The sequence below is a fragment of the Panthera uncia genome, chromosome D1 (assembly GCF_023721935.1).
Source record: "Panthera uncia isolate 11264 chromosome D1, Puncia_PCG_1.0, whole genome shotgun sequence".
In the NCBI taxonomy this organism is placed as follows: domain Eukaryota; kingdom Metazoa; phylum Chordata; class Mammalia; order Carnivora; family Felidae; genus Panthera; species Panthera uncia.
Genome location: NC_064808.1, coordinates 86,299,608 through 86,324,801, shown reverse-complemented (window position 1 = coordinate 86,324,801; position 25,194 = coordinate 86,299,608). Strand labels below are relative to the sequence as shown.

The following is a 25,194-nucleotide window of genomic DNA, read 5'->3' as shown; positions in this document are numbered from 1 at the left end:
TATTGGAAACACTTAGCCTGTTTCCTAAGACAAGTGTAAATTTGTTCCAGAATAATGAGGCAAACGACTTTCAGTATTGTACCATTGCAGTGTTAGAGGAAGGTATAGAGGAATTTTGTTGGGACATTTCTTTTTTTTTTTCCCCTTTAGTTCTAGTTAAGGAAGGAGTTCCCTTATTTGAAGGAGCTTATCTGTCTCAGGAATATTCAAATTGTATACATTTTATTCCTTTGAGGATTTTTAAAAAAATATATCCAAGAAAAGATCTCTTGCTATGATCATTCCCCTCAGTATCTATGTTGGATTGACTGACTGCCTGTTTTAAAGAAATAGACCACCATACGTCACACTGCAGGAAGAGAATTCAGAGGTTTCTCTTCACTACAGGAAGAGAATTCCAGGGTTGTATGGGGCAGACACACACACAACTATGGTGACTGCCTAAAGTGCCAGGTGGGAACTTCTCAGTCTTGGCTTCCTCAGTTACTCAGATCAATTGACTTTGCCACCACAACATGGTGGAATTGTGAGGCAAAACCAGCTTTTCCGTATGAGTGTGTGTGTGTGTGTGTGTGTGTGTGTGTGTGTGTGTGTGTATTTGAAGGCTGTCCAGGTTGAGCGAGGCAGGATCCACAGGCACATGTCCCGGAACAGTCTAGGTGTTTTCAGGGTTCAGGAATGGGACAGCTTTGCCCAATGGCACATACCCTTTCTCCTCTGTCTCCCCCCCACACACCCCAATCTATGTCTTAGAAAGCCACATTCTGAAATCTACCCCCTCACCCCCAAAACACCCCCACCATGGAGAGCCAATGTTGTAGTTGAATATTTGATGGAGAAGAAATGTGCCTCACACCTTAAGGTGCAAGTCAGATGATATCTCCTCAATATGATCATCCATCTGTTCCCAGAGAGCTTTGCTTGTAGCCACTGTTTCCCCAGTTTAGCATTCAATGAATTCTGTCATAGTAGTCTTTTGTCTTATAAGACTTGAAGCATCTTGGAGATGGGGACTTTGTCTTAGACAAGGCCACTGAATCGATGGATGAAAATTATAGGCAAAATGCCTTAAACGACTCCCAAGAGTTTACTATACAACTAACTCTTCGTGCTGTTTCCCAATTTGAGAGTGATATTTGGACTTCATATGATGTAGAGGTGGTATGGAACTTGCCTTTCCTTTCTACCTTGCCTCCAATCTCCCCTTCACTTGACCCCCAAGGTGATTCTTCGGAAGCTATGATCAGTCCCATCCAGGAGGAAAGGGAAGAGTTTGCCGAGAACAGATTCTAGTCACAAGATGATGGTTCTTCTTCACCCTTGTGGCCCAGTTTTGATCAGCTTAAGCTTCCCTTGGAGGCCCTTCACATCTGGGTCCTCCGGCTGTGTGTTCCATTGCAAAAAAAGGCAAAGGAGAACCAAGCCAAGGAAAGTAGCATCGCAGGAAAAATGTAACTCCTACTGACTTCAACCTTCCTCTCCTTTCCTTCCTTTCCTTTTATCACCTTCCCCTATAATGATAACAGCTAACACTCACTTAGTGGTTACACATGCCAAGAACATTCTATTCACTTCACGTTTGCACTTCATAACAACCTCATTTAGTTGGTACTATTATTATTCCCATTTCACATATGAGAAAACTGGGGCACAGAGAAGTTAACCCCAAATCACAAAGCTAGTATGAGAACTGGGTCTGTTACTGCAGGCTCTTGCCCACAGGGCAGTTCCAAGGCCTCACAGTTGCCTCTTCCTATTCCATACACCACCCCATGGAAAGGCCAATTTCTTCCAGACAGCTGATGTCACCTAGCTACTAAGGTGACATGATTAGCTTAAGGGATTCCTGCTGTGGTCCAAAAAATCAGGAACCTGACTCAGTGTCTGCATTTCAAGAAGCAAGTTAGGTGGTTTCACAGATGTGCTTTTCATTAATATGCTTTACGATTTCCATGACATTACACGTTCTTTTGTATTCAATATTACATTTAAAAGAATAAAGGCAAAAGAGAAGAGATCTAGACAAGGAAACGATATATTATGGAATACTAGGTCAATCAATAAGGATGGCAACAAACTTAATCTTAATTTTTTTGGTGTTTATTTATTTTGAGAGGAAGGGGGCGGGGGAGAGGGAGTCTTAAGCAGGCTGCATGCTCAGTGTGGAGCCCAATGGCAGGGCTCCATCCCACGACCGAGATCACGACTTGAGCCAATATCAAGAGTTGGACACTTAACCACCTGAGCCACGTAGGCACCCCACAGTCGTAATTTTTAGAATGAGGGTGAATAGATATCAGTCTAATAAATCTATTTGTGAAACGTCCCTCAAATCACAGCCAGTAAGCAATCCCTTGCCTCTATAAGCTTCATTGACCCATGGTTCTCAAGGAGGAGAAAGAAAGATACCAGAATGCCTGTGAGCATTTTGAAGACATGTGCCAGGACCCTCTAGCCACCCCACCCCACACACGCTTCTCAATTCCTGTGTACCTGTGCTGGGTGAAGGGGCCCGGGATGAAGTCAGAGCTGAGAGATTTGTGTTCTTAGAATAAGTGCTTTCCATTGCTTCCGAAATCTTGTCCCCTGACATCACCCCACCATGGGGAGCCAGAGCTTTATTTGAATACTTAAGGGAAAAGAAGTGTGCCTTCCTTGCTCTGTATCAGCACCCTTTCTGCCACCACAGTTTTGGCCTTTTCCTGTCCCTGTGCCCAAAGGCACTCAGGCCCCTAGTCCTGGTCCTTGCTGCTTTCAAACTCCCATGTTGGCCTTCCTGCCCTCCTTGGGCATGTCTTTTGTCTATATGTTTATTGAAGCTGCTCTTAGATGCTCCCTGGAGAAATCAAGAACCCAATCAGCACCAACTTGCCCAGTAACGTTAATGACTGATGACAATGAAGGGATGAGCTCTGCTGCATTTTAAGAAGAGAAAATGGCTTTAAGTAAACCTAGGAGGGGGAAAGAGGAAAGGTGCAAGGCTGTGGGAAAGTATTTGGAGGCCACTTGACCTCAAGAGCACCCTTCCAATCCCTCAGGCAGACAACAACTCCTCCCCTGCCACTGGGGAGGGACCTCCCATGGCAGTGCCCAGTGGGGTGCAGCTCCCACCCCAGTTAATGCCAGTTTCTCGGTAGGATCTCACACTGACTATGTGGGCCATTCAAGTTCTGAATCTCCAATTCATCTCCAGACTCTTGACTCTTGCTATTTTAGGCCTCTCATGTCTACCAAGTTTCACTTTGACTCAGACATTTCATCCCATTCCAGATAACAGAGCTACGACTCAAAGTGAAATTGGCCTTGGTTGATGTAACTCCATTTCTATTACCATGTGGTCTTGGTTAATAATAGAAACTAGAAGTGACCCCTGTGGCTATTTTGAGTAGTGAGTTCCCAAAGTACTTTGGAAAGAAAATAGGAAGTCCAGAAGGGCTCCAGAGGACCTACTGGTGGCCACCTCGAAACAAAATATTCTAAATGCACTTGTTTTGCAAAATATACTGATACAGAAATTATACAGGGAGATTGTTTGGAGGAAGTAGTTATTGTAAAGTCTTTGAAGGAAGCTTGCTTAGTCTCATGCTTATAAGACAAATTCCATCTTCTCTCTCTCTCCAGAGAGAGAGAGAGAGAGAGAGAGAGAGAGAGAGCAGCTTCTTTCCTGCCAGATAGAGGTGTAGGGGTTTGGGGCATCTTCTAGTGAAAAGCCAAGACATTGATAGCATCGTTTGTTATTTTAATATAAAAGCTTTTCCCAAGTTCTTTGTATAGATGTTAACAACTTACTCAGTTTAGAGAAGCTCCTATATAAGAAAATAAAGAACTTATTTCTCATGAAAGAGCCTTTGGGGGAAAGATCAAGTCTTTGAGGAAGAAAGAGTACAGCTAGAAACACTAACCGGGACTTGTGTGGGCTTTTCCTCTCTCATCTCGGGGATTTGTAAGCTCTCACATGGGAGGGTCAATAAAAAGTTTAAACATGCCTCCTTGATAAAGCTCAGATTCTTGTGTCAGGCATACTCTAAAGAGGAAGTGGTAGTTAAGTGGTATTATTACTTTGTCTATTAAAATTCAACACACCTTTCAAAGCCCATTTCAAGTCCCACCTTCTTCAAAGTTATTTCTTCCTTACTCCCCAAGACAACAATCTCCTCTCAAACCCTGACCACACTCACAAACTATGAACCTAATTACCTAATTACAAGATCACCTCGTAGTGTTGAATTGTGAGTTTGGTCCTACGTCCTTTTTTCCAGGATGTTTGGTAAATATCATTGACAGATGGATGGACCCAGTTGATGGATTCACTGGAGACGAAAAATCTAGTCTTTGACAATCTAATTCAATATTTACTCAATCCTTATGCTTCACTAAAGAGAGAACCAAAAGAAATTAGCTTTGGTTGACACAGAAAGATTAACTCCCTATCTCCAATGAATTAAACTCTGGAACAGGATAGCAGAACAGGATAGTGGCTATAATTCTATAGGACACTTTGGAGTATATAAAGCATTTTCACATACATGATCTCATTTCTCCTCAGTAGAACCCAGTGGGGTTTAAAAGGGCCCTTTGGTTTCCAAACTCTTAAATTTAGAAGAATCATCGCCCCCCCCCCCCCCCGGTACCTACCTTTTACAGATAGGTTAACTGAGATTCAGAGAGATTAAGTCCCTTGCAGCTGGTCACCAGCAGAGATGGGAAGCAAATGACGGAGTTCTGAACCCCAACCCAGAGTTCTAATTGCAGTGAGCTGTTTCCCTGCTTGGAACAGATTAAAGAGAAGTTATTGAATTCCTTCTAATGAAAATCTTTAGGTGCACTTACTAATACCACAAACGACCTTATGCTTGATAAGATTTAGGTACTACTTGTCCAAAGAGATGAAAATCATTCTTGCTATAATTTTGAAAAATCTGTGAGCTTAGAAAGTCTTTGGCCTGCCGGCAGAATAATTATCTGTCCTGCCCAATATCCTAGGGGAGTTTAGAGAATGGCAGTTTTTATGCTATGAGTCATACTTTCAATTTCTATTAAAATTCTTATACGGCCACATATGCTTTCTCTCAGGCTTTGGGCCTCCAGGCCTGTGCTAATTTGCATGTCTGGTTTAGATAATGTCTGAGGTCTCTTCCAGTCTGAAAAGAAGCCTCTGATTCTATTATATAAGTGAGATCGCATTCCACCTACCAAGAAGTGATGGTTCTTCTTCTTTAACTACCGTGTTTTCGTTGTGTGGATACAGGACTCAGGGATGAGAGCATTTCATGCTTACCTGCCAGGCCACAAAGATGGAGTATTCCTTCACGATGAACTGACCTGTCCACTTGTCCTACACTGGCCCCAGAGAACCATTTCGGATACAGGTCAAAAGGCAAATCGTAGTGTTGGGATTTTAAGTTTCTGGATCTGAATGGCAATCCTAAGTCCACGTGAGGCTGAGACCCTAGCGTTACCAATTACCCTGATTCTACATATGCAGAAATTGGTGAACTCTTTCCTGGACTAGACTCTCACCTTTTACTGCCCTCACCCAAATGTCAAAAAAACACTGTCAAGTTTTTTTTTCACTAATTTCGCTGTCTTCCAACACAGAATAATTCTCACTGACCAAAGAACTAGTAAAAGGGCATTGACTTTCCAGGAGGACTTTCAGATCAACATAGGCCCGTCTGGTCGCTCTTCCTGAGAACATGATGGTGCTGGGGAGAGCTCTATTTTCACGACATTAGACAGCTCAAGGCTTCGCTCCAATTACGTATTTTCGGCGAGGCCCTCCCCACCGCTGGGCTGTCTATTTCTCTCTCAGTGTTTTCCTTTTCTCCACAGCACTCACCACCTTCTCCTATACGATGTAGTTTACTGTTGGTTTTGAATGTAAGCTCCACAGAGCAGGGATGTGCATCGAGCCGTCACTGTATTCTCAGCACGTAGAGCAGTGTCTCACAGAGTAGCAGACTCTCAATAAAATTTGGCTGAATGAACGAATGGGTTGTGGGATAGGAGATATCGATGAAGTCCAATAAGCTAGTATTGGGGAGGGGAGGAATCTTGGAGCGGGCGAGGGAAACGAAGGCAAGGAAGACACAGTCCCTCTCTTCCAAATGATTATCGCCAGGCAAAGGGGGATACGAAGAATTCACAAGAAGACAGAACAAGGAAGAACAATGAACATCAGACTCTCACCAGAGAGCCTTGAAAAGAAAATGATGCCCAAACTGACTTGTCGAGCAGACACAGGCTGGTACCCTTTATGGCCAGAGCGAGTGAGGACCACCACTCCATGAAAATGTCAGCGCAGGTCCTTCAGACCTGGGTCCTCAGCAGGGCTGAGGGGGCCCAACACAGACTACCTCGCATTTCTCCTCAAGCCCTGTTACCTAAGTGAACTGTTAGCGTTTCTTTTTCCTACTTGGAAGCCTTTTAAAACCTGAGGCAGGTTTGACCAAAAGCCTTGCACTTCAGTTGTGTCTACATGACCCAATGTGGAGGGGAATGTGGGCAAACACCCAATTAATCTAGTCAGTGCGGATTGCTTTTCCACATAAGGCTGGCCCCAAAAATCCCACTTTGAGGCCTTATCAAAATAAATACGTCATTTAGACTCCTGTGTCGTTCAGACACAGAGCCCATGGGAGAAACAAAGTGAAGGAAGGGTCCAGGCTCAGCAGGGAGAGTCACGTGACTATGGCAAGGCCGCGCCTGGCGAATGCGCCACTCGCCTTTCCAAACTTTTCGTATTTAAAAACCATCCATTTTTTTTCAGGCATTTTTCTCATATGTCCTTGTTTCCCTTCGCACATATAATATCTTAAACAGTACCTCCATTATGCTCCACGCAGTGGGGCTGGTTCTGAGGCTGAGGGGCTGTTTGGATTCCAGGACAAGATCCTTGAGCAGAGGAAATCTGATCCAGGATGTTTTTTTTTCTGTGAGTTCCAAGTTTGAGGAAAGCCTTCCCTAGATATTTCCCTCCTCCTGAGGTCTCAGTGGAAGCCAAGATCTTCTGTTGCTCTTTGGAACATAAAATGCCACTGAGGTGAAGGCGAGGCTGCTCCTATAGAACGGGTTGAAGTGAGGTGAGGACGCAGCTCTGAGCATCGAGGCCGGCCAGGCGGGGACCTAGAGTTGCTAGCCATTGGGTTGTGCTAGACTCTTAACACCTAAGCCTACTGTACCAGCAGGCAGCCCATAGCCACTGCCCCTCGCCATCTTCTAGGGAGGTGTCTCTCACACAACGGTCCAGGCTAAAGCATTTCTTGTTTCAAAAGAGAGCCCACACTTGGGGCGCCTGGGTGGCTCAGTCGGTTAAGCGTCCGACTTCCAGCTCAGGACATGATCTCACAGTGGGTGAGTTTGAGCCTTGCATTGGGTTCTCTGCTGTCAGCAGGAGCGCACTTTGGATTCTCTGCTCCTCCCTCTCTCTCTGTCTCTGAAAAATAAACGTTAAAAAACAGAGAGAGAGAGAGAGAGAGCCACACTTGATTCCAATTTGGGGATCCCTGATTCAGGAGCACAGGAATGGAACTATTTCTTCTCCTTTATGGTTTCTCTTCCTTTCCAAGGCCTTCCTTGATGAACTTTTTAACCTCCACTCTCCAGATAAACATTTTAGTGGTGCAAGGAAGATTGACTCAGTTACAGGTATATGGTGTATATTTTTAAGTTGCTGTTCATCAAATGTTTGTTTCCTCAGAGCAATCCTATAAAGCACGTGTTCTTCATCTTTTTGAGAAAAGAAGGACCTGAGGTTCAAAAAAGCAGAGTAACCTTTTGACCAGAATCACCCAGCAGAGTACAATGGCAGAGTGAGGATCCGAACCTAGAGCCAACTGCTGCTTCTTTTTTTTGTTAATAAAAAAAAATTTTTTTACATTTATTTATTTTTGAGAGACAGAGAGAGATAGAGCATGAGTGGGGCATGGGCAGAGAGAGAGAGAGAGAGAGAATCCAAAACAGGCTCCAGGCTCTGAGCTGTCAGCACAGAGCCCAACGTGGGGCTCAAGCCCACGAGCCGTGAGATCATGACCTGAGCCGAAGTTGGACGCTTAACCGGCTGAGCCACCCAGGCGTCCCCGGAGGCCAACTGCTTCTAAACATTGTGTCATAAGCCCTGGAGAAGCCCCAAGGCTTACCACAGGAAAAGGACACCTTCACAGGGACTTCCTGTGTCCTGCATAAACAGCCACTGCTCAGGTGCTAGTTGCCGCTCACTGTGTTTGAAGTGGGAGAGCCAGGCCAGAAGGTCAGACATCTGGCAGGGTCGCTGGTAGGCATTATCATGGAGACAGTGGCAGACGAGAAGCCGGTTCTGAGGTGGGGGTTGGGAAGGTTCAGGAAGCAGAGCAGGCTTTCACCAGTAGGGGGCAGCGTCAAAGGCAACACAAAGGAGAGCCGGGAAGAAAGCAGCCCGAGTCGGGTCATTGGTCAGTAGGGCCTGCTTCTCAGAGACTGGGCCCGTCAGAAGAGCCCAGGACCTCACAGGGAGAAGGGGCTTTGGAGGATCGTCTGGCCCAGACTTCTCCCAACAACAAAGAAGGTAGCCCCCCACCCTCCCACATGGTTCTTCCCTGGGAGCGTCTAGGGGATGTATCTTCTTCTGAGCAGGCTTGGCTTTTTCCTGGGGAGTTCAGGGCTCTGGGTCTCCTCTGGCATCCTCACTCTTTCAAGAAACGAAGTATGGATCTGACTGAGAGAAGCCTCTGCTCTAAGCGTGAACAGCCTTGTCCATTCTTCAGCTGAAAGGTCTACATTCAGAAGCCGGGCTCTCCACGGATAAACAGGGCTGAGTGCTGCCAGATGCTTCAGCGGCAAAACCAGAAATCCGAAGAGAAGTTTCAGGGAAAATTCATCTCTTTCCATCAAGTAACTGAGAGCGTGGCCTCGTGTCGTGAGGGATAAAGAGAGAGGCCCTTGTGTGCTGGTGTCACTGCATCGTGGGCCTCCGGGTGAGGTCATGACAAAGTGGAGGGCTGCGTGTTCCCTGGTCCGTTAGGCCTTCAGACAGCCAACCGTGGGCGTCAGAGCAGAAAGAAACTTTCTTTCCTGAGTCAGTTGGCCAGATTTCTAGGACCCGTTTAAAAGCTTCACACAGAAACGGAGTTAACACTGGGATGTCTATGAGAAGGTCATGTCCAGAAAAAGCTTTCCCCTTCCAACAGGGACTTTTCAGAAAAAAAACAAAAATCTCCATGCTCATATTTCTCTATTCCGGGAGGCTCTCCTGAATTCTGAGAGGCCATTTAGTGTCAGATTCAGCCACACTGAGTATCACATAATGGAGATACTGTTCAGGCCATTATATACGTGAGGCTGAATTATCGACAATGCCCAGTAACGCCCAGAGTCTCCAGAACAAGCTTCTGGTCCCTCTCTGCTTTGGCAGAAATTGATTTTAGGGCTGCCTGAAACCATGGGCTCCAGCTGGAGCCCTTTGGGTGACTTCTCTGAAAAGGAATCACAATGAGATTTGCCATCTTAGTATTCTATAAAGCCAGAGAGTGAGTTTGCCAGACTCTGGGTGATTTTTCTGCTGATAAGGCCATCTGCCACCTGTTAGAAGATCGTCCACCGGTCTGCTGGTCCCGAATGTTCACATTTTTGAACGCTGGGCCCTCTGCTGCTACCTTAGCATGTCTTTTCAGAAGACAGTTCTCAGGGGCCCTTGGCTGGCTCAGTTGGTTAAGCATCTGACCTTGGCTCAGGGCAGGATCTCATGGTTAGTGAGTTCAAGCCCCACGTTGGGCTGTCTGCTGTCAGCAAAGAGCCCACTTAGGGCCCTCTGTCCCTGTCTCTCCCTACCCCTCCCCGACTGGTTCTCTCTCTCTCAAAAATAAATAAATAATAGAAAATACGTTAGGAAAAAAAAGAAAAGAAAAGAAGACGGTTCTCAGAACGCAGACAGCACACACATCTGGGAGCTGTGGGGTGGAGGCGGGGCTTGGTGCCCACTCAAGCTGCTATGTGGACCCGGAACACCCCACGAGAGAATTTTCCCTGAGCTGGCTGGCCGCAGGGGTCCGGGGCTCTGACACAGCCAGGCATCGGGCCCAGGAAGGGTTGGTGTTTGCATAGAAATGTGAGTCGCTGGGTTAACTCCCCGGTCCAGGCTTTTCCATTTCGGTTACAGACATATTTCTGTTTGTGTGTCTGGAGCTAGAGCTGACCACACTGCTAGGTTTTCCCTTGTGTGACTTTTAGGAGAAACAAAACAAAACAAAACAACACACAAACCCTCATTTCAACAACATTGTTTAAAACTACGTAAAATAAAATGCAGGCATGTAGATGTATGGTGTCTGCTCCTTGACTTCCCTGTGGGGACAAGGTTTCGGCCTATGCCTTGTAGTACATGCACTGTTGTCCTTTATGCCCCAAGGGCACACAGGGCTCACGTGCCTATACGCTTCGTCTCCCAGACTCGAACCACCTAAGGAAAGTCAGCGTAGGGGCCTTGAATTCTCTTCAGCTAGTGAAATAGCAAACAGTAAGAGGAAGCTCGTATCTTTGGCAAGGACAAAATATTGGCCTTATTTATTCATTCATTCAAAGAATTACTGTGCGCTTGTTCTGTGCGGGACGCTGGTCTAGGTGCTCGGTTACATCAGGGAACAGAAGAAAGATTGCCACCCCTGTGGGCCTGACGTTCGGGTAGGAGATGCAGACCAGAAACCACAAATATGAGTGAGTGATTAAATTAGGCGATAAGTGGAAAAAATAAGAACCGCGTAAGGGGGTGGGGGAGGGGAGAAGTTAATGGGTATCGGATAGGGCTAGAGAACATGTCTCTGGGGCTAAACATTTTTTAGGCGTATGCTAATGATGCCGATAATGATATTACTTGCCAACATGTACCAAGGCTGTCTCCACCCTCTCACTGTGCTAAGCGTTTACCTGGATATCTCATTTAATCCGCAAGGCCGCCTGGTTCTTCAGCACTCTAAGGCAGAGTGCCGGACCTTGGTTCAGGGCCTGGGTCTTCTCCAGCATCATGCTTTGTCTTTACAATAGGACTTACTCCAAAAACACTGGTTTTCATTTAAATGTTACATGTAGCAGCTGTCCCCACGAACCCCTGTGCCCAAAGAGTACATTTGTGAAACTCCTCAGTAAACGGGCCCAGGGGGTCCTTTGTGGACGCAGGTGCCAGTGGGAGGACTTTCCAGGCCAGGAGATAGGAATGAAAAAGCAAAAGGGAGGGGCCTCGTGGTCCGTGTTGCCCTGATTTCACACTCTGCTCTGGGACAGTTGAGACCATTGGCTAAAGACACCAGCTGATGGCTGATGCCTCTTGCTATTTATTGCTCTGTTAAATGCACAGGCTGATTGCTGGTGGCCTCTCTGTTTCTGTCACTTCCTTTCCGGGGTTGGTTAGGTCTTCGAAAGTCTTTGCAGCCAGGCTTTCCCCCTGCGGTGGGGCAGTGGGAGAATTGCACCCCACAGCAGCCCTCCACAGCCCCTGAAGCATTGCAGGAAAGATGGGGTTACCAAACACTTTTCTGATAAAGCATCGGCTTCACACCGGGATTGGGCACTTGGAGTTAGAGAAGAATCCAGCCATCACCCACCCTCGGGTGGTTAGCGGGAACTCACCCATGCATTCTGTAACCTTTGTGTGCTTGCTGTGTTCCTGGAGGTGCCGTAAAAGAACAGGAGGCAAAGTTGATAAGTCGATGGTAATTATAGCTGTGGCCATAATCGGGTCTTCGGAATGGATATAACATAGCTTTCAGATAGGGTGGAAGCCTTCAGTAGAATAATGATTGACAAAGAAAACAATAAGTAAACTTTGAGACAGAGATCTTATCAGTGCAGTAAATCATAAGTCGAGTCAGAACTGTGGATGACACACACCAGTTCCTGGAACTTACTGATTTTTTTTTTCTTTTTGCATGAACTTGTCACTTTCGATCCCACTTTCTGTTCTGTTCCTATGAGAATCGCCTCCTTCCCCAGGTGCTCCCATCCATCCCACACCTCCCCACAGGCTCCATTCTCCACCACACCCTTTTTCATGGTGGTGCCACACACCCACAATCTCACTTGGCTGGCTGCTGTCACCACAGCCTTGAACATGGTGATTGCTCCCTCTCTTCTCCCCAGAGAGGTCTCACTCAAGTCAGACGGCCCCAGTTACACTCACCTCTCCCTCCTTAACCTCCAGTGGACCCTAATATCGCCACCACTCCTTTGACACGTGGCCTGTATTTCCCCACAATCTTACTCGTCTCCTCCTATTTCAATACGCAGGGATGGGGAACTTGTTCCATATTACTTCACATCCAGGCTCTGGCCACGCACGGAATACAATGCAGGACAGACTCCCAGTTACGACTGTCCCTTGAACAACGCGAGGGCTCCACACTGTCCGAAACCAGTGTCTAACTTCCAACTGTTCAAAAGCTTAACTGCGAATAGTCTACTGTTGACCAGAAGCCTTACCATTCGCATGAAACAGTCGCTTAACACATGGTTTGTACGTTATGTCTATTATATGCTGTATTCTTACAATAAAGTAGGCTAGAGAAAAGAAAATATTAAGGAAACCACAAGAAAGAGAGAATACGTGTATAGTACGATACTGGAAACGATCCATGTATAAGTGGACCTGTGCAGTCCAAGTGTTGTTCCAGAGTCAGCTGTAAGTTGCTGGAGGCCTGACCAGCATTTGCTCTCCGCCCCCCCGCCCCCGCCCCCACCCCCAAAGAGAAATCTTGAAGAATCTCGCCTTTCCTTCTGCTTCTCCCGGCACTGCACACGCTCTGTGGACACCTGCAAGATGTCCCAGAAAACGCTCATGAGCGCCCCCACCTCATTCCAGGCTTGTAAACAAGTTGGGGTTTTGGTTTGGTTTTGCTTTGTTTTGTTTTTAGGCAAGAGGAAGAATCCGTTGTCAGGAGGAATTGTGGGGTGGCGGGGGTGGGGGGGCTGCCAAATAAAAATAAAAACAGACGACTTCGGCAGGTTGAGCTTTGTCTCTCTTTTGTCCCCTTCTCTGTCCTTTATCCCCATCCCCGTCTTTCTCACTTTCTGTTTTGCTTTTCATGCCAGCTGCTACAGACGGGAATTTAAAAACTGGGCTGGCTCTGCCAGAGCCAGGCAGAATGTGCATCCACACGTGGGTTTTGCCACAAGAAACCGGTCCTTGTCTTTTGGTTCTTCTTAGCCACGACCGATGAGAACAAGCAGTCGACTGAGCCCATCCATCTTCTCGGTTCTTATTTTAATTTGTTCAAGAGGCTCCGAAGGGGTGGAGGAGGATGGTTTGGGTCTCACCCCTGCCAGGCTGTTGTTTGATGAGGTTTTGCTTCATTTGTTCGGGTGGCTTTTATGGGGTTTTTTGTTGTTGTTCATGGAAAGACTTTGAAAGTCATAATTCTGAATCCTTAAGGTCTTCTGCTGTTCGGTATCGCAATGGGGATCCCCTCATTGAGAAAGGAAGAGAAGAAGCTTCCAGCCAGTTAGTTATGCAAGGTCTGAACATGGTTATGGAGGCCTGTGGACTCTTTGGGGAAAGTCGTGAGGACCACAAAAGGTTCCGGCTCAATGGAATGCTCCCCAGGGCAACCTGGGAGCAAGGCTTTAGGCCCTTCCAGGCGGGAAGCATTTCTCCATGTCCTCATTTCTTGGTCCTGCCCCCTTTTCAGCCACACCTCTGGCCTCCTCCCCTTCTCTGTGGTCATCGGGCCCAGGCTTCTCCACTACTGTTGGAAAAGCATGGAGAGTCTGTAATGTGCTGACACCCCTGAGCCATCGCCACTGGCATCAGCGTGCTGATGTCAGGAGCTGGAATCAACCTTTAGGAGCACCATGGGCCCTTGTGGAGGGCATTGGACACGGCCCATCTCTTCAGAGCTGCTTAAAGGACCTTGTTATACAACTGTAGACAAGTTTTTTCTTTCTCAACTTGTATTAATTTATATGTGTACAAAGATTTATAGGCTACCTCACATACGTTATCTCGTTTGATTATCACCTGCCTCCGTTCAGGCCACTGCAACAAGTCCCGTAGACTGAGTGGCTTATAAATCATAGGTATTTATTTACCATGTGTCTAGAGGCTCAAGTGCGAGATTAAGGTGCCAGCAGGGTGGGGTTCTGGTGAGAGTTTTCTTCTGGATTAGAGACCATTGACTTCTCTCATCCTCACGTAGCCAGAAGAAAACAAGCCAGCTCTACGGCCTCTTCTTATAAGGGCACTGACCCCACTCCTGAGCGCTCCAGCCTCATGACCCAATTACCCCCCAAACCTGCACCTCCTAGTGTCACCACATCACATAGGGGATGAGATATCCACATGTGAATATGGGGGCCGGTGGGGGAGGGGGAACACAGACCTGCAGTTCCCAACATTACCCTAATTCCTTAAGGTAGATAAATCGTGTACATGTTCCTGTCTGTCCATGTTAGAGAAGGTTGAAGCTTGGGGAAGCCTAATGATTCATTCAAGGTCCCACAACAAGTGGTGGCAGGGACAGAACTGGAACCAATCCTCTGACTTCACATTCAGGATTTTTCCTGTTCCTTCAGCTTTCAGTCAGTATTCATGTTCCTTCCCACCCATACCCCGCGGAGGAGTACACTTCCGGAACTTAGGCTGACGAAGGCATTGCTGATTAAATTGAATTTCTCCTGATCGCTAAAAGAGAATCCTCGTGCCACCTTTCTGCAAAGCAGGAGATGCTGACATACCTCTCCCTGTTGTTTTTCATCAGACCCTTCTTACGACTCAGTCAGGAGAGGAGGATGGGGCAATAACATGAATTCTGGCCTCAACAAAAGTAAGTAAATGTCACACTACTATTTGGAGGAAAACATTTTTTCTACAAACAGGGGGGTGGAGAACAGGACCATGAGATAGAGCAGGACAGGGTGAACATTTGTTGTCCTGCTTTGGGGGAGGACATCCAAATGAACTGCCAATTTAAGGCCTGCTGGTGATATCTGCTCCTTGAAAGACAGTATGGGATTTTCATTCAGACCCTTCTGTTTTGTTGCATTGCATTTGGTTTCAGAATTTTTGAAGTGCGAAGCCTTCTCAGGACTGGGTTCTGTATGAATGCAAGGTCCCTGGATTTGGACCCAGTCACTTACGTCATAATGGCCCTTCGTGACTTTCCTCCTCTGAGTGTTGGAACTTAATCGTACCAATATCCCTGTGCTGGTGTCATGAGTGGCTGAGGTGGAGGGTAGTCTTAGGAGGAGATGGAAGGGCTCTGACACGTCAATCTGTGCTCAAGTCTGACCCAAAAAATCTCCCATTAAGGGAGTAGGGATAAAAAATGACTATAAACTCCTAACCAGAAGGGGTCCACCTTGCCACCTGTAGGAAGCGAAGGGTCAAGCATAGGAATCAGTGGTGAAGAGACTTCTTTCAGGAAGGGGTTAGGATGACCAGCTGATGTCCAAGCAATAACCAGGATTCCTTTCAATGCAATTGTCCTTTCAAACAATTCATTGTTTGTTTATTCTCAGCCCAAGACTTGGCACTCTTGGGTCCACAAAGATGAACCAGACCCAGGCCAATCTGTCAGGCTGGGGAGAGGGGTTACACACACACACAGTTCTTTCCATCTGGGTGATATCAGGGAAGGACTGTGGGCCTGGAACCACTTGAGTTGGCTCTCAAAAGAGGGGCAGGATTTGGACCTGCAGAGATGGGGAAGACAGACCCTCCTCGGAGAGATGGGGGCCAGGGAAAGATGGCAAGGTTGACGTGTCTGGGAGTCAGTGAGGACTCCAGGTTCCTAGAGTTTAGGATGCACAAAGGGAAGCGTTCTGGAAAGGTAAGGAAGGGGCACAAAGGGTAGTATGACGGTAGACCTTCATTCTTTAGTCGGTGAAGACTCACCAAGGCATCTCAGTGGTGGAGTGAAATGGTTTCAGAAGATTGAGCCAGCTAAATATCATATGATGGACCAGTGGGAAGAAGGGGAGTAGTGAGGAAAGAGACAGAGTAAGCCAGAAGCCGTGCAAGAAGCAGCTCAGATGGAGAAGCTATGGCGGCAGTGGAAAGGCTGTATGTGAGAGGTTCCGTGAGGGGAGCTCACGAAACACGGAAGCACGACGCGCGTGTGACGCTCGCGCATACGTCACTGTCCCATTAAGGACCTCTAAGTTTCCTCTTTAAAAATGCAGTTCACAGTGGCAACACCATTAGACATGCTGTGCTGTATGTTTTTTGTTGTTTATCATTGTCTCTCCATTAAAATGGTAAGTTCCACCAGAACTGCTGGTTCATTGCTGAATCTCTAGCCCCAAGAATACTGCCAGCACCAGTAGATTCCAGATAAATATTTATAAACTAAAATGAATGAGTGAGTAGAGAGTGAGAGGATGAACGAATGAATGACAAAGCACATTCGTGTTCCTTGTGGAGGGCATTTAACAAGATGTTCCTCTTCCCTCACAGAGAGTGACCCCACTTACCGTATTTCTTTCCCTGCCGCAGGCCCCCCACTTGCAGGAGCACAAGCAATGAGTAAGAATACTGAACAAAGGCCCCAACCAGGTACCTGTCCGTGATCGGTAATCTCTCCTTTGCTCCTTATCCAACCATTGTTTCTGTGTGGTCAACTGAGGAGGGCTGAGACAATAGACAGTGTGTGTCTTCGGTCTCTTTCCGAGAGGGTCTGTATTTGACTCCCTGTAATCGCTCTGTGAATTACAAGTACCAGGCCCTAGAACAGGTAAACACTCATTGACTATGGGAAATAGAACAAATGTAAAGATTAAAAGATCCAACGCCTCATGTTGTAAAATAAAGAAACTGAGGCCCAGAGAGGTCAAGTAATTTGCCAAAAACCACCCCGCTGGTTTATGAGACAACTAGAGCTGTAGCCTCAGACTCCCAAGCTGCTGTCCAAACCTTTGAGGTTTCACACAACTTGTCTTCTGAAATGACCCCATCCCGTAATGGGTCAGCTTAACAAATTAGGCAGGGGAACTTCTAAAACCAAGGACTTGGGAGACTCTTGGAATGAAACTAGGTCTATAACATCCTTCTATTACATTTGTCTTTTGATGACCTCACCTCTACTTGAATATTTATATAAGTAACGAGTTCACTGTTTCGGTAGGCTCCTTTCCACTATTTGAGCCAAAGTCGCCCTCCTTCTAACTGCCATCAAGCCTTCTAGTTTGCTCTCTGGAAAGCCTTCCCCCTGTTCTGTAGGAAGGGCCTTCCTATATCTGAAGACAGCTGTTGTGTCCACTCCCAAACCTCTGTGTCTTCTCTGTGTGACACAGCTGAGAGTAAGTTCTGGACAAGTCACTTGCTTTGGGACAGATAAATATTGTTTCCCATCTCTACCAAAGGCAGAGCAATAGAGAATTAACCTACATTTCATCAGGAAGGTTAAGAAAGAGCCTGCTGACTCTGAAATACAAACCAAACAGGATTTGACACAGTGGATCTAAAGAATTCTCAACAATAACAAAATTAGACATTACCTGCCAAAAATATTTTCGTTGTCATATTGTGTACCTACGACACATATATGTGGATGCAAGAAGGTAGACGAGGTAGCTTTGAAGACTCTTCAAGTTAATTCATGATTGTAAGCAGAAACCTAAAGGTCATGTTGATTTTCTTAAAATTGCAGTTACAATTTGCAAAAATAGCAAAATTGTACCAAACATTTGACAGCTTGGCCAAGTTATGATCCAGCTCTATACCATTTTCTCCCTTGAAAAAAAGGAAGACCAACTTCACAGAACCAGAATCACAAAGGTTCTTTATAGAATGAAATAATCACGGAAGTTTTACATACACTGAGATATAAAGAATAATCATTTTATAGCTCAAATACAAACTCTGGCCAGTCTTGTCAAATCTGGTACTAGAAGGGAACTAAGGAGTCAAGTAGCACAATGCTTTCATTTTGCACATGAGAAAACCAATACCCGGAGACTGTCCAGTGAATCAGTTAGTCAGCAACATAGCTGGGGCTAGAATCTGGGCTGCATGATTTCCAGGCACGTGTTTTTAATGCTACATCACAAAAACAGACGTGTGTAGAGAGCTCTTAAAAGACTAAGAATCATTAGACCTTTCTTTAAACCCATTTAACGAGCCATCCTTTACCTTATTCATTAGGACTGAGTATTAGCCAGCTTCTTTCCATATGGTTTCACGATTCTGCTGCTGGTAATGACAAATGTTAGACACCAAATATGAAAATTAAAAAAAAAAAAAAAAAGATGCTGCTGGTATCCTATGTTTCTGTAATTATGGGGATGAAAACTATAACTATGCCCCAGATCTTTGAGGCCTGCATATAAAAGTAGTAAAGTTTTCTGAAATCAGTTTTTTCTATGATACCGAAATAAAAGTATAAACCCCAGGGGTATTCTTATTATTAATGCTGTTGTTTTTATATTTTTAATAACAGTGAAGCTAATTTCCTTTTTTGCTTCCTCAGATCCATATCAGATCCTGGGCCCGACCAGCAGTCGCCTAGCCAACCCCGGTGAGTTTACTTTGGCCTGGAAGGTTTTTCTTTCCAGAAAGTTCCATAGCTTTGTGAGGTCACACAGAGACCTCTGTCCTACGTTCAGACACCTGAGTAGGAAGTTACTTGCACTCCTTCCCTTGAAATGGTCAACATCTGCTTCTCTAGGGTACAAGTGAGAGGTTGGGTGTTGTTATTAGGTTGTCATTAGTTATGTCCGTTAGCTGAGGCTACTTCGGAAAAACAAATATATTAGCACTGCATATATGCATGGAGGTTGAGATTAGTAATAAATGGCACAGGTAGAAATTTTTGTAGGGAAAGAAGGCAGGGTGGGGAAGAAAGACGAGCAATTCCAGTGAGTTCTCAGTTATGGTCCTCCCGGAAGTCACAAGTAAATAGATGTTCCAAAGACGTATTATTCTTGACTTCAGAAAGTGTTACAGTTATCCAGCCTTATGAAAGAGGGGTGTCCCTGAAAAGTTGTAGATAAAATGACTCTGACAATGTATTTTAAGAGTTTGTTATTAAGAATAGCTCTCAAATGAGTTCCAAACCAAGATCACCAAGTATGTGAGCTAACTGGCAACTTTACAGTAATAAAGCCCGCACCTTCCCATCCCGGGGCACTCCTGTCACCAGTGTCTGCAGGCCCATTCTTTAGTGCCTGGCCCTTCCTGTTTTGGGATAGGAGGCAGGAGCCACCCAGCTCCCTCTCGCCTTAGTTTTCTCTCTGCCCCAGCTCTTCTTTGTAAGACTTGGACCTGGGAGCCAAGCACTAGGGCTCTGCTGAGGAACATTCCAGGTCCCTTCAGCCTGACGCCTGGCCTCACCTTCTGCCTGTGACTCTGGCAGTGGTTTCCTGGCCCCGACTCCCTTTCACGCTGACAGGAATACTTGGGGGGACTTCATCCAGTAGACAGAGATGAGAAGAAGAGATTCAAAAATCTTGCCCCAGATTTTTTTGTGGCTTGCCCCAAATCATACAGCTAGTTCTAAGGAAGCCAGCACCTCATTACCCACAGGGAGTTTTCCCAGTGTGCCTTGGGGCACACTATCTTAAGGTCTAATCTTGCTTATGAAGGCAGCCTCAGTGACAAACAGAAAAGCAAGTCAACAATGAAAACAGGGGCTGCCGGAATCAGTAGATTCTGCATGTAAAAGGAAATTAAGGTTTCTTATGAAGGGCGAGAGGATCCTTGCATTTAGGGACTTGAGCTTCTGGCTTTCCCAGGCTGAGATCCTCTGTTTTCTCCCGTCCGCCTCACTGCCTGCAGGAAGCGGGCAGATCCAGCTGTGGCAATTCCTCCTCGAGCTACTCTCCGACAGTGCCAACGCCAGCTGTATCACCTGGGAGGGGACCAACGGGGAATTCAAAATGACGGACCCCGATGAGGTGGCCAGGCGCTGGGGGGAGCGGAAAAGCAAGCCCAACATGAATTATGACAAGCTGAGCCGGGCCCTCAGATACTACTATGATAAAAACATTATGACCAAAGTGCATGGCAAAAGGTATGCCTACAAATTTGACTTCCACGGCATCGCCCAGGCTCTGCAGCCGCATCCGACTGAGTCGTCCATGTACAAGTACCCTTCTGATATCTCCTATATGCCTTCCTACCACGCCCATCAACAGAAGGTGAACTTTGTCCCTCCCCACCCATCCTCCATGCCTGTCACTTCCTCCAGCTTCTTTGGAGCAGCGTCCCAATACTGGACCTCCCCCACGGGTGGCATTTACCCCAACCCCAATGTCCCCCGCCATCCTAACACCCACGTGCCCTCACACTTAGGCAGCTACTACTAGAAGCTTAATCATCGGTGGCCTTCAACCCGAAGCCCCCGTTCCTCACACCTCCTGCGATACTTTGGACTCCAAAGGACATATGTGGCCTTGAAGAGAAAACAAAACTGGATGTTCTTTCTTGTTGGATAGAACCTTTGTTCTTTAAAAAGACAATCCTTTTTTTTTTTTTTTTTTTTATGTTGGTAACTTTTGCTTCCTCTACCTTGAACACAAAGATGGATCATTTTCTGGGCCAGTACACCAGTTTGGATTCTCAATCTCCTACCATCTTCTGAGTTGAATATTTAGATTACTGGAATGGTTGTATCATGGTTCTAGGAAAGAAACTGTACCTTCTCTTTGTATTTTTATGACCAAAGCAGTTTCTTATCAATACACGGGTCTCATCATGGACCTTGTAGGGTTCAGTATGATAAAGAATCATGGACTTAACCAGTTACGCTCTGGTTTGAGACTAAGTGAAACTAGAGGCAGGAAGCTTATAACCGTATATTAGCAGGACCTAATTCAGTGGATGGCAACTGGAACATTGGTTGTGAAGGCCAGTGAAGTTTTCACCCAACTGGAATTTAAAAGAAAGAACATGTGTGTCGTATTTAAGAAGCCATGGGCATTGCAAAATTTCTCCCAGTGGTCGACATGCACTAGGCCGACCATCCTCTCTAGAAATACTCAAGATATGATCTAAGAAATGTTAATGCAAATGCAGACATTCCTGAAAGACAGAGAATTAAATAGTTTTTTAAAGTAATGACAGTGGGTCCCAGAACTTTGAAAAGTCTTAGGGATTTCTAGACACAAACAGATTCGCAAGCGCTGTGCGTTTGTCAGACCACCAGTCCAGGGTCAACCAATCAGAAGGCAACTTACTGTATAAATTATGCAGAGTTATTTTCCTATATCTCACAGTATTAAAAATAAATAATTAAAAAAGTAAAAAGAATAAATAAACGAGTTGACCTCGGTCACAAATACAATTTTACTATCAAATCGGTCGTTGTTATTTTTTTAAATGTAATTTGTACATCTTTTGTCAATCTGTACATTTGGGCTGTTTGTACGTTTTTATAGCTGGTTTGAAAAAAGCATAATGTGACTATTGCTAAAAAGCAACCAGGACGTTTAAGTCACTGACTTTACTAGGAAGAGAAGCACTGTGCCGTCTTTAACACGTGCGCACAAGCAGGTTAAAGCAATCCATTTAAATCTTTAATGCTTTGGCGATGTGTGTAAATAGCCATAATGCAATAATCACAACTTGGAAAACAACAAACTTTCCCTTGTGGATACAAGGGATGTTCCTGCCTTATATATGCAATATATTTTTTAGATATTAAAATATATATAATTTTGCAAGTAATCATTGACTTTTTTAAGACTATATTAAGTGTTAAGCTGACAACTGTCAATGAAGACTATGTTGTAAAATAATTTGACTAAATAAATTGTGCCTTCTTCTCTCAGAACTAAGGACACTGGTTTCTTATTTACCCCTCATTAGGTCAAAGGGTTTGCCCAGGGTAACTTTTCTGTGGACCTCTTGCACCCGAAAGACTTTTTCATGTGTGCAGCAGAAAGCACAAAATCGATGTGTTTTTTTATTGTTGTTTGTATTAAGGTTCTTCAGAGGCACAGGGCTGATACGATATATGGTATTTGTGGAGATTTACTATGAGGACCTGGCTCACAAAATTATGAAGGCCAACGGGTCCGATGATCTGCTGTGCAAGCTGGAGACGCAGGGAAGCCAGCCATGTGCTCTAATCTGAGTCTGAAGGCCTAAGAATCAGGGAAGGCGATGGCATAAATCCCAGTCCACGGGCAGGGAAAATGTTCCACCTCAGGCAGGCAGGCGGGCAGGACACAAAGGAGTGAATTCCTCCTTCCTGTGCCTTTTGCTCTATTCCACCCTCAGTGGATGGGATGAAGTCCTCCAGCATTGGGCAAAGCCATCTACTTCACTGAGTCCACAGATAGAAAGCCTAATCTCAGCCAGAAACACTTGCACATAGAAACCCAGAAATAATGTTTAACCTGGGCACCCAGTGGCCCCAGTCAAGTCGATAGTTAAATTAACCTTCACATTATTGATGACGTTTGCGGAAAATTTTTTAAATGTCGTTTAAATCTTTCTCCAGCCTAAAAGGGATTTAGAAGATGAAAGCCATGGCCACGGATGATCTGTGTCCAAGAACCAGAATGAAGCTAACTTCAGTCTGTTGCCTCTACTGAGCGCCTCAAACCCAAGTGGCCATCCTCCTGATAGTCTAACAAATAAGATGGCCCAGCTTCCTCCGGTCCCATGACAGGGTCTTATGACCCGAGCATATTGTTAGGGTCTTTTTTCTTTTCAAGGAAGAAACTTGCTTCAAATTGCTTCAGTGTTAGGCAGCTAGTTTTCATTTCTTCTATTTTAGAACGAAAACAAATGAGGCCTGGAAAATCCTTGACGGTATGGGAAATGAGACTCATCGGTATCTATGCAATCTTCCCTGGCTAACACTGAGTACCTTCTAGACAACGTGTCTACCTAAATGAAAGGAGATGTGTCCCAGAACGTTGGTCTCCAAGTTTTCTTTCCAATTTTTTTTTTAATTGCACTCTACCAGTACAAAAAAAAATGTTAAGCAAATATTCTCAATATATGAACATTGATTTATGAATCATACACACCGTCACATTATTATTATTTATATTACAAAACAAAGACAAAACAGGAAATTTTTCAAGAGCAATATAAAAATAAATTAAAACTGAAATTCTAATGTTTTCTTCCTATTTTCTTTGTATTGCATATCTCTTTCTGTCAACACTCAACAAGAAAGGTAGTTGTTAGAGGAATGAGTATGTATGTATGGGTTTTCTAGTGACTTCTAAGAAAGGAGAAAATAAAAACTTGGTGTTAGTGATCCAAGCATAGAAAGAGAAATGATAAAGGCCAGGTATGTTTAAGAATAGTCGAGCTTGGGGCTCCTGGGTGGCTCAGTCGATTAAGCATCCAACTTCGGCTCAGGTCATGATCTCATGGTTTGAGAGTTCGAGCCCTGAGTCGGGCTCTGTGCTGACAGCGTGGAGCCTGGAGCCTGCTTCAGATTCTGTGTCTCCCTCACTCTCTGCCCCTCCCCGCTCATGCTCTGTCTCCCTCTCTCTCTCTCTCTCTCTCTCTCTTTCCTCCTCTCTCTCAAAAATAAATAATAAAAGTTAAGAAAAAAAAGAACAGTTTAGCTGGATTCTTTTGCAAATCTCCACCTCAGCCAAGCAATTTTCCATCAGTTTTGCAAAGTAATCATTAGGGAAAATAGAGGCAAGTATTTCTTGCTGCTCTGGGGAAAACGGATGCTTAGACCATCAGGCGTTCACCTTTTTAAGAGATTTTCTTTACATGCCCTATTCAAGCACTGGCCTATGTCCATCACCTCTACAAAGTCTCAGAACTTTGGCCAAACCTTGCCTCTTGAATTTGCTCCCCACAATGCTCCCACATTTAGGGAGTCGGTGCCTCCCTGATGGGACCAGGGAACCGTTTTCTCCTTACAATCATCTGTGTGGTGTGAAGGCTGGCATTCAGTCCCCTGTAATGCCCAGATTTAGGGTTTACTAGCTTTCTCAAGAGCATCCAGCTGACCTGACCAGTGGCAAAGGACATATAGTCTCTTTGCCATCCTGGCTGCTTGTTCAGTATTTTCCCCACTCAACTATCTGTAACTATGTCATGAAGTTCGTTCAGTCTAATAAACAGTGCAAGCCAGGCATACAGAAGCGTGGTAAGCCCGTGAGTGGTTCTAATGGAAATTATTCTTTCCCAAGGTTTGGCATGCCAGTCAACACTCTTTTGAACAGGAGGTCATTTTTTTCTACTGTCAAAACGTATTGTTGACTCCCACACAAAGGAAGATATAAATTTGACATCTGTTGTTTTGCTACATTTTTAGTGGTCAATGACCACTAAAGATTTAATAACACCTAAGATGACCATTTTTAAAATTTCACCAGTAATATCTGCATGCAGTTGACTGTGTTTATTTAGTCCGTGGGTAATGCTAAAATGTGGGCCCTCAGATAGGGTATAGGTTAGACCAAAAGAGATCCGGAGGTTCCAGAACACCAGGGTGGAAAGGAAGATCTGTGTATCCTAAGCCAAGGTGCTGCCAAGCCAAGGCAATGTTTGGGGAGGGAATAGAAAGCAAAGAAAAATAAAATAAAATGAAGTGTTTTCTGTAGGTTGTCTGTGGACTTGGTGTCACAGTCCACTTCCTCAAATACCTATCGAGTCAACAACCATCACGTAAATATATTACCTTAAAACCTATCGAGAAGGTACCATTTGGGGCAGCAACCCTTTGGCATGGTTCTTCTGCTATCCAGCCCTGATCCCACACCTAGCTGGGGATCTGCCTCCTGGAGGTTCCTCTACATCAGCTGCGATGCTGGGCTTGTGTCCAGCATGCCCTCGGGAGGAGGCAGTGAATGGGGGAGAGAAGGGAGGTAATAAAGAACTGGAATGAGGGGTACCAGGGGACTCGGCTCTGGTAAGTAAACAGGGGCTTCAACTCTTATCCAGGATGAGCTTTGTGTCTTGCAAAAAGCACACTGGATACTTCATCATATAGAAAGCTACTGAAATTGACACTGTACTCCTTCAGCGGGGGAGTCCAGCTGAAGGATTATGAAAGGTCAGCAGACGTCAGGACTACAAATCCCAGGCTCCCCTGGGGGTTGACGGACACTTCTGAGAGGAAGTGGTTTAGCCAGTCAAACCTCTAGGGCTTCAGCCAATTGCAAAAGGATATGGAGGGAAGCTTTTGAAAGGAATGTCGGCTCACGTGCCTGGGGTCTGTCTCCCTCTCTCACTCTCACTTGGCCTCCTGTCTAATTGTTTCAGTCTGTCTGAGCTGGTAAATTCCTAAGCACATAGTCAATTTACACTTTGCT

The 25,194-nt window shown here is 45.4% G+C and overlaps 1 protein-coding gene across 3 annotated transcripts in view; it reads left to right on the top strand.

Annotated features, from left to right (window-relative positions):
* FLI1 (Fli-1 proto-oncogene, ETS transcription factor) overlaps positions 1 to 21,647 on the top strand; it is a 129,960-nt gene extending 108,313 nt beyond the window's left edge. For all 3 annotated transcript variants that reach the window (XM_049654507.1, XM_049654516.1, XM_049654501.1), the window contains 4 exons: positions 14,718 to 14,783; positions 16,454 to 16,513; positions 18,426 to 18,473; positions 19,733 to 21,647. In XM_049654507.1, the coding sequence (XP_049510464.1) occupies positions 14,718 to 14,783; positions 16,454 to 16,513; positions 18,426 to 18,473; positions 19,733 to 20,262 (704 nt within the window). In that variant the 3' untranslated portion in view covers positions 20,263 to 21,647. The remainder of the gene's footprint in view (positions 1 to 14,717; positions 14,784 to 16,453; positions 16,514 to 18,425; positions 18,474 to 19,732) is intronic.
* The last annotated feature ends 3,547 nt before the right edge of the window (positions 21,648 to 25,194 follow it).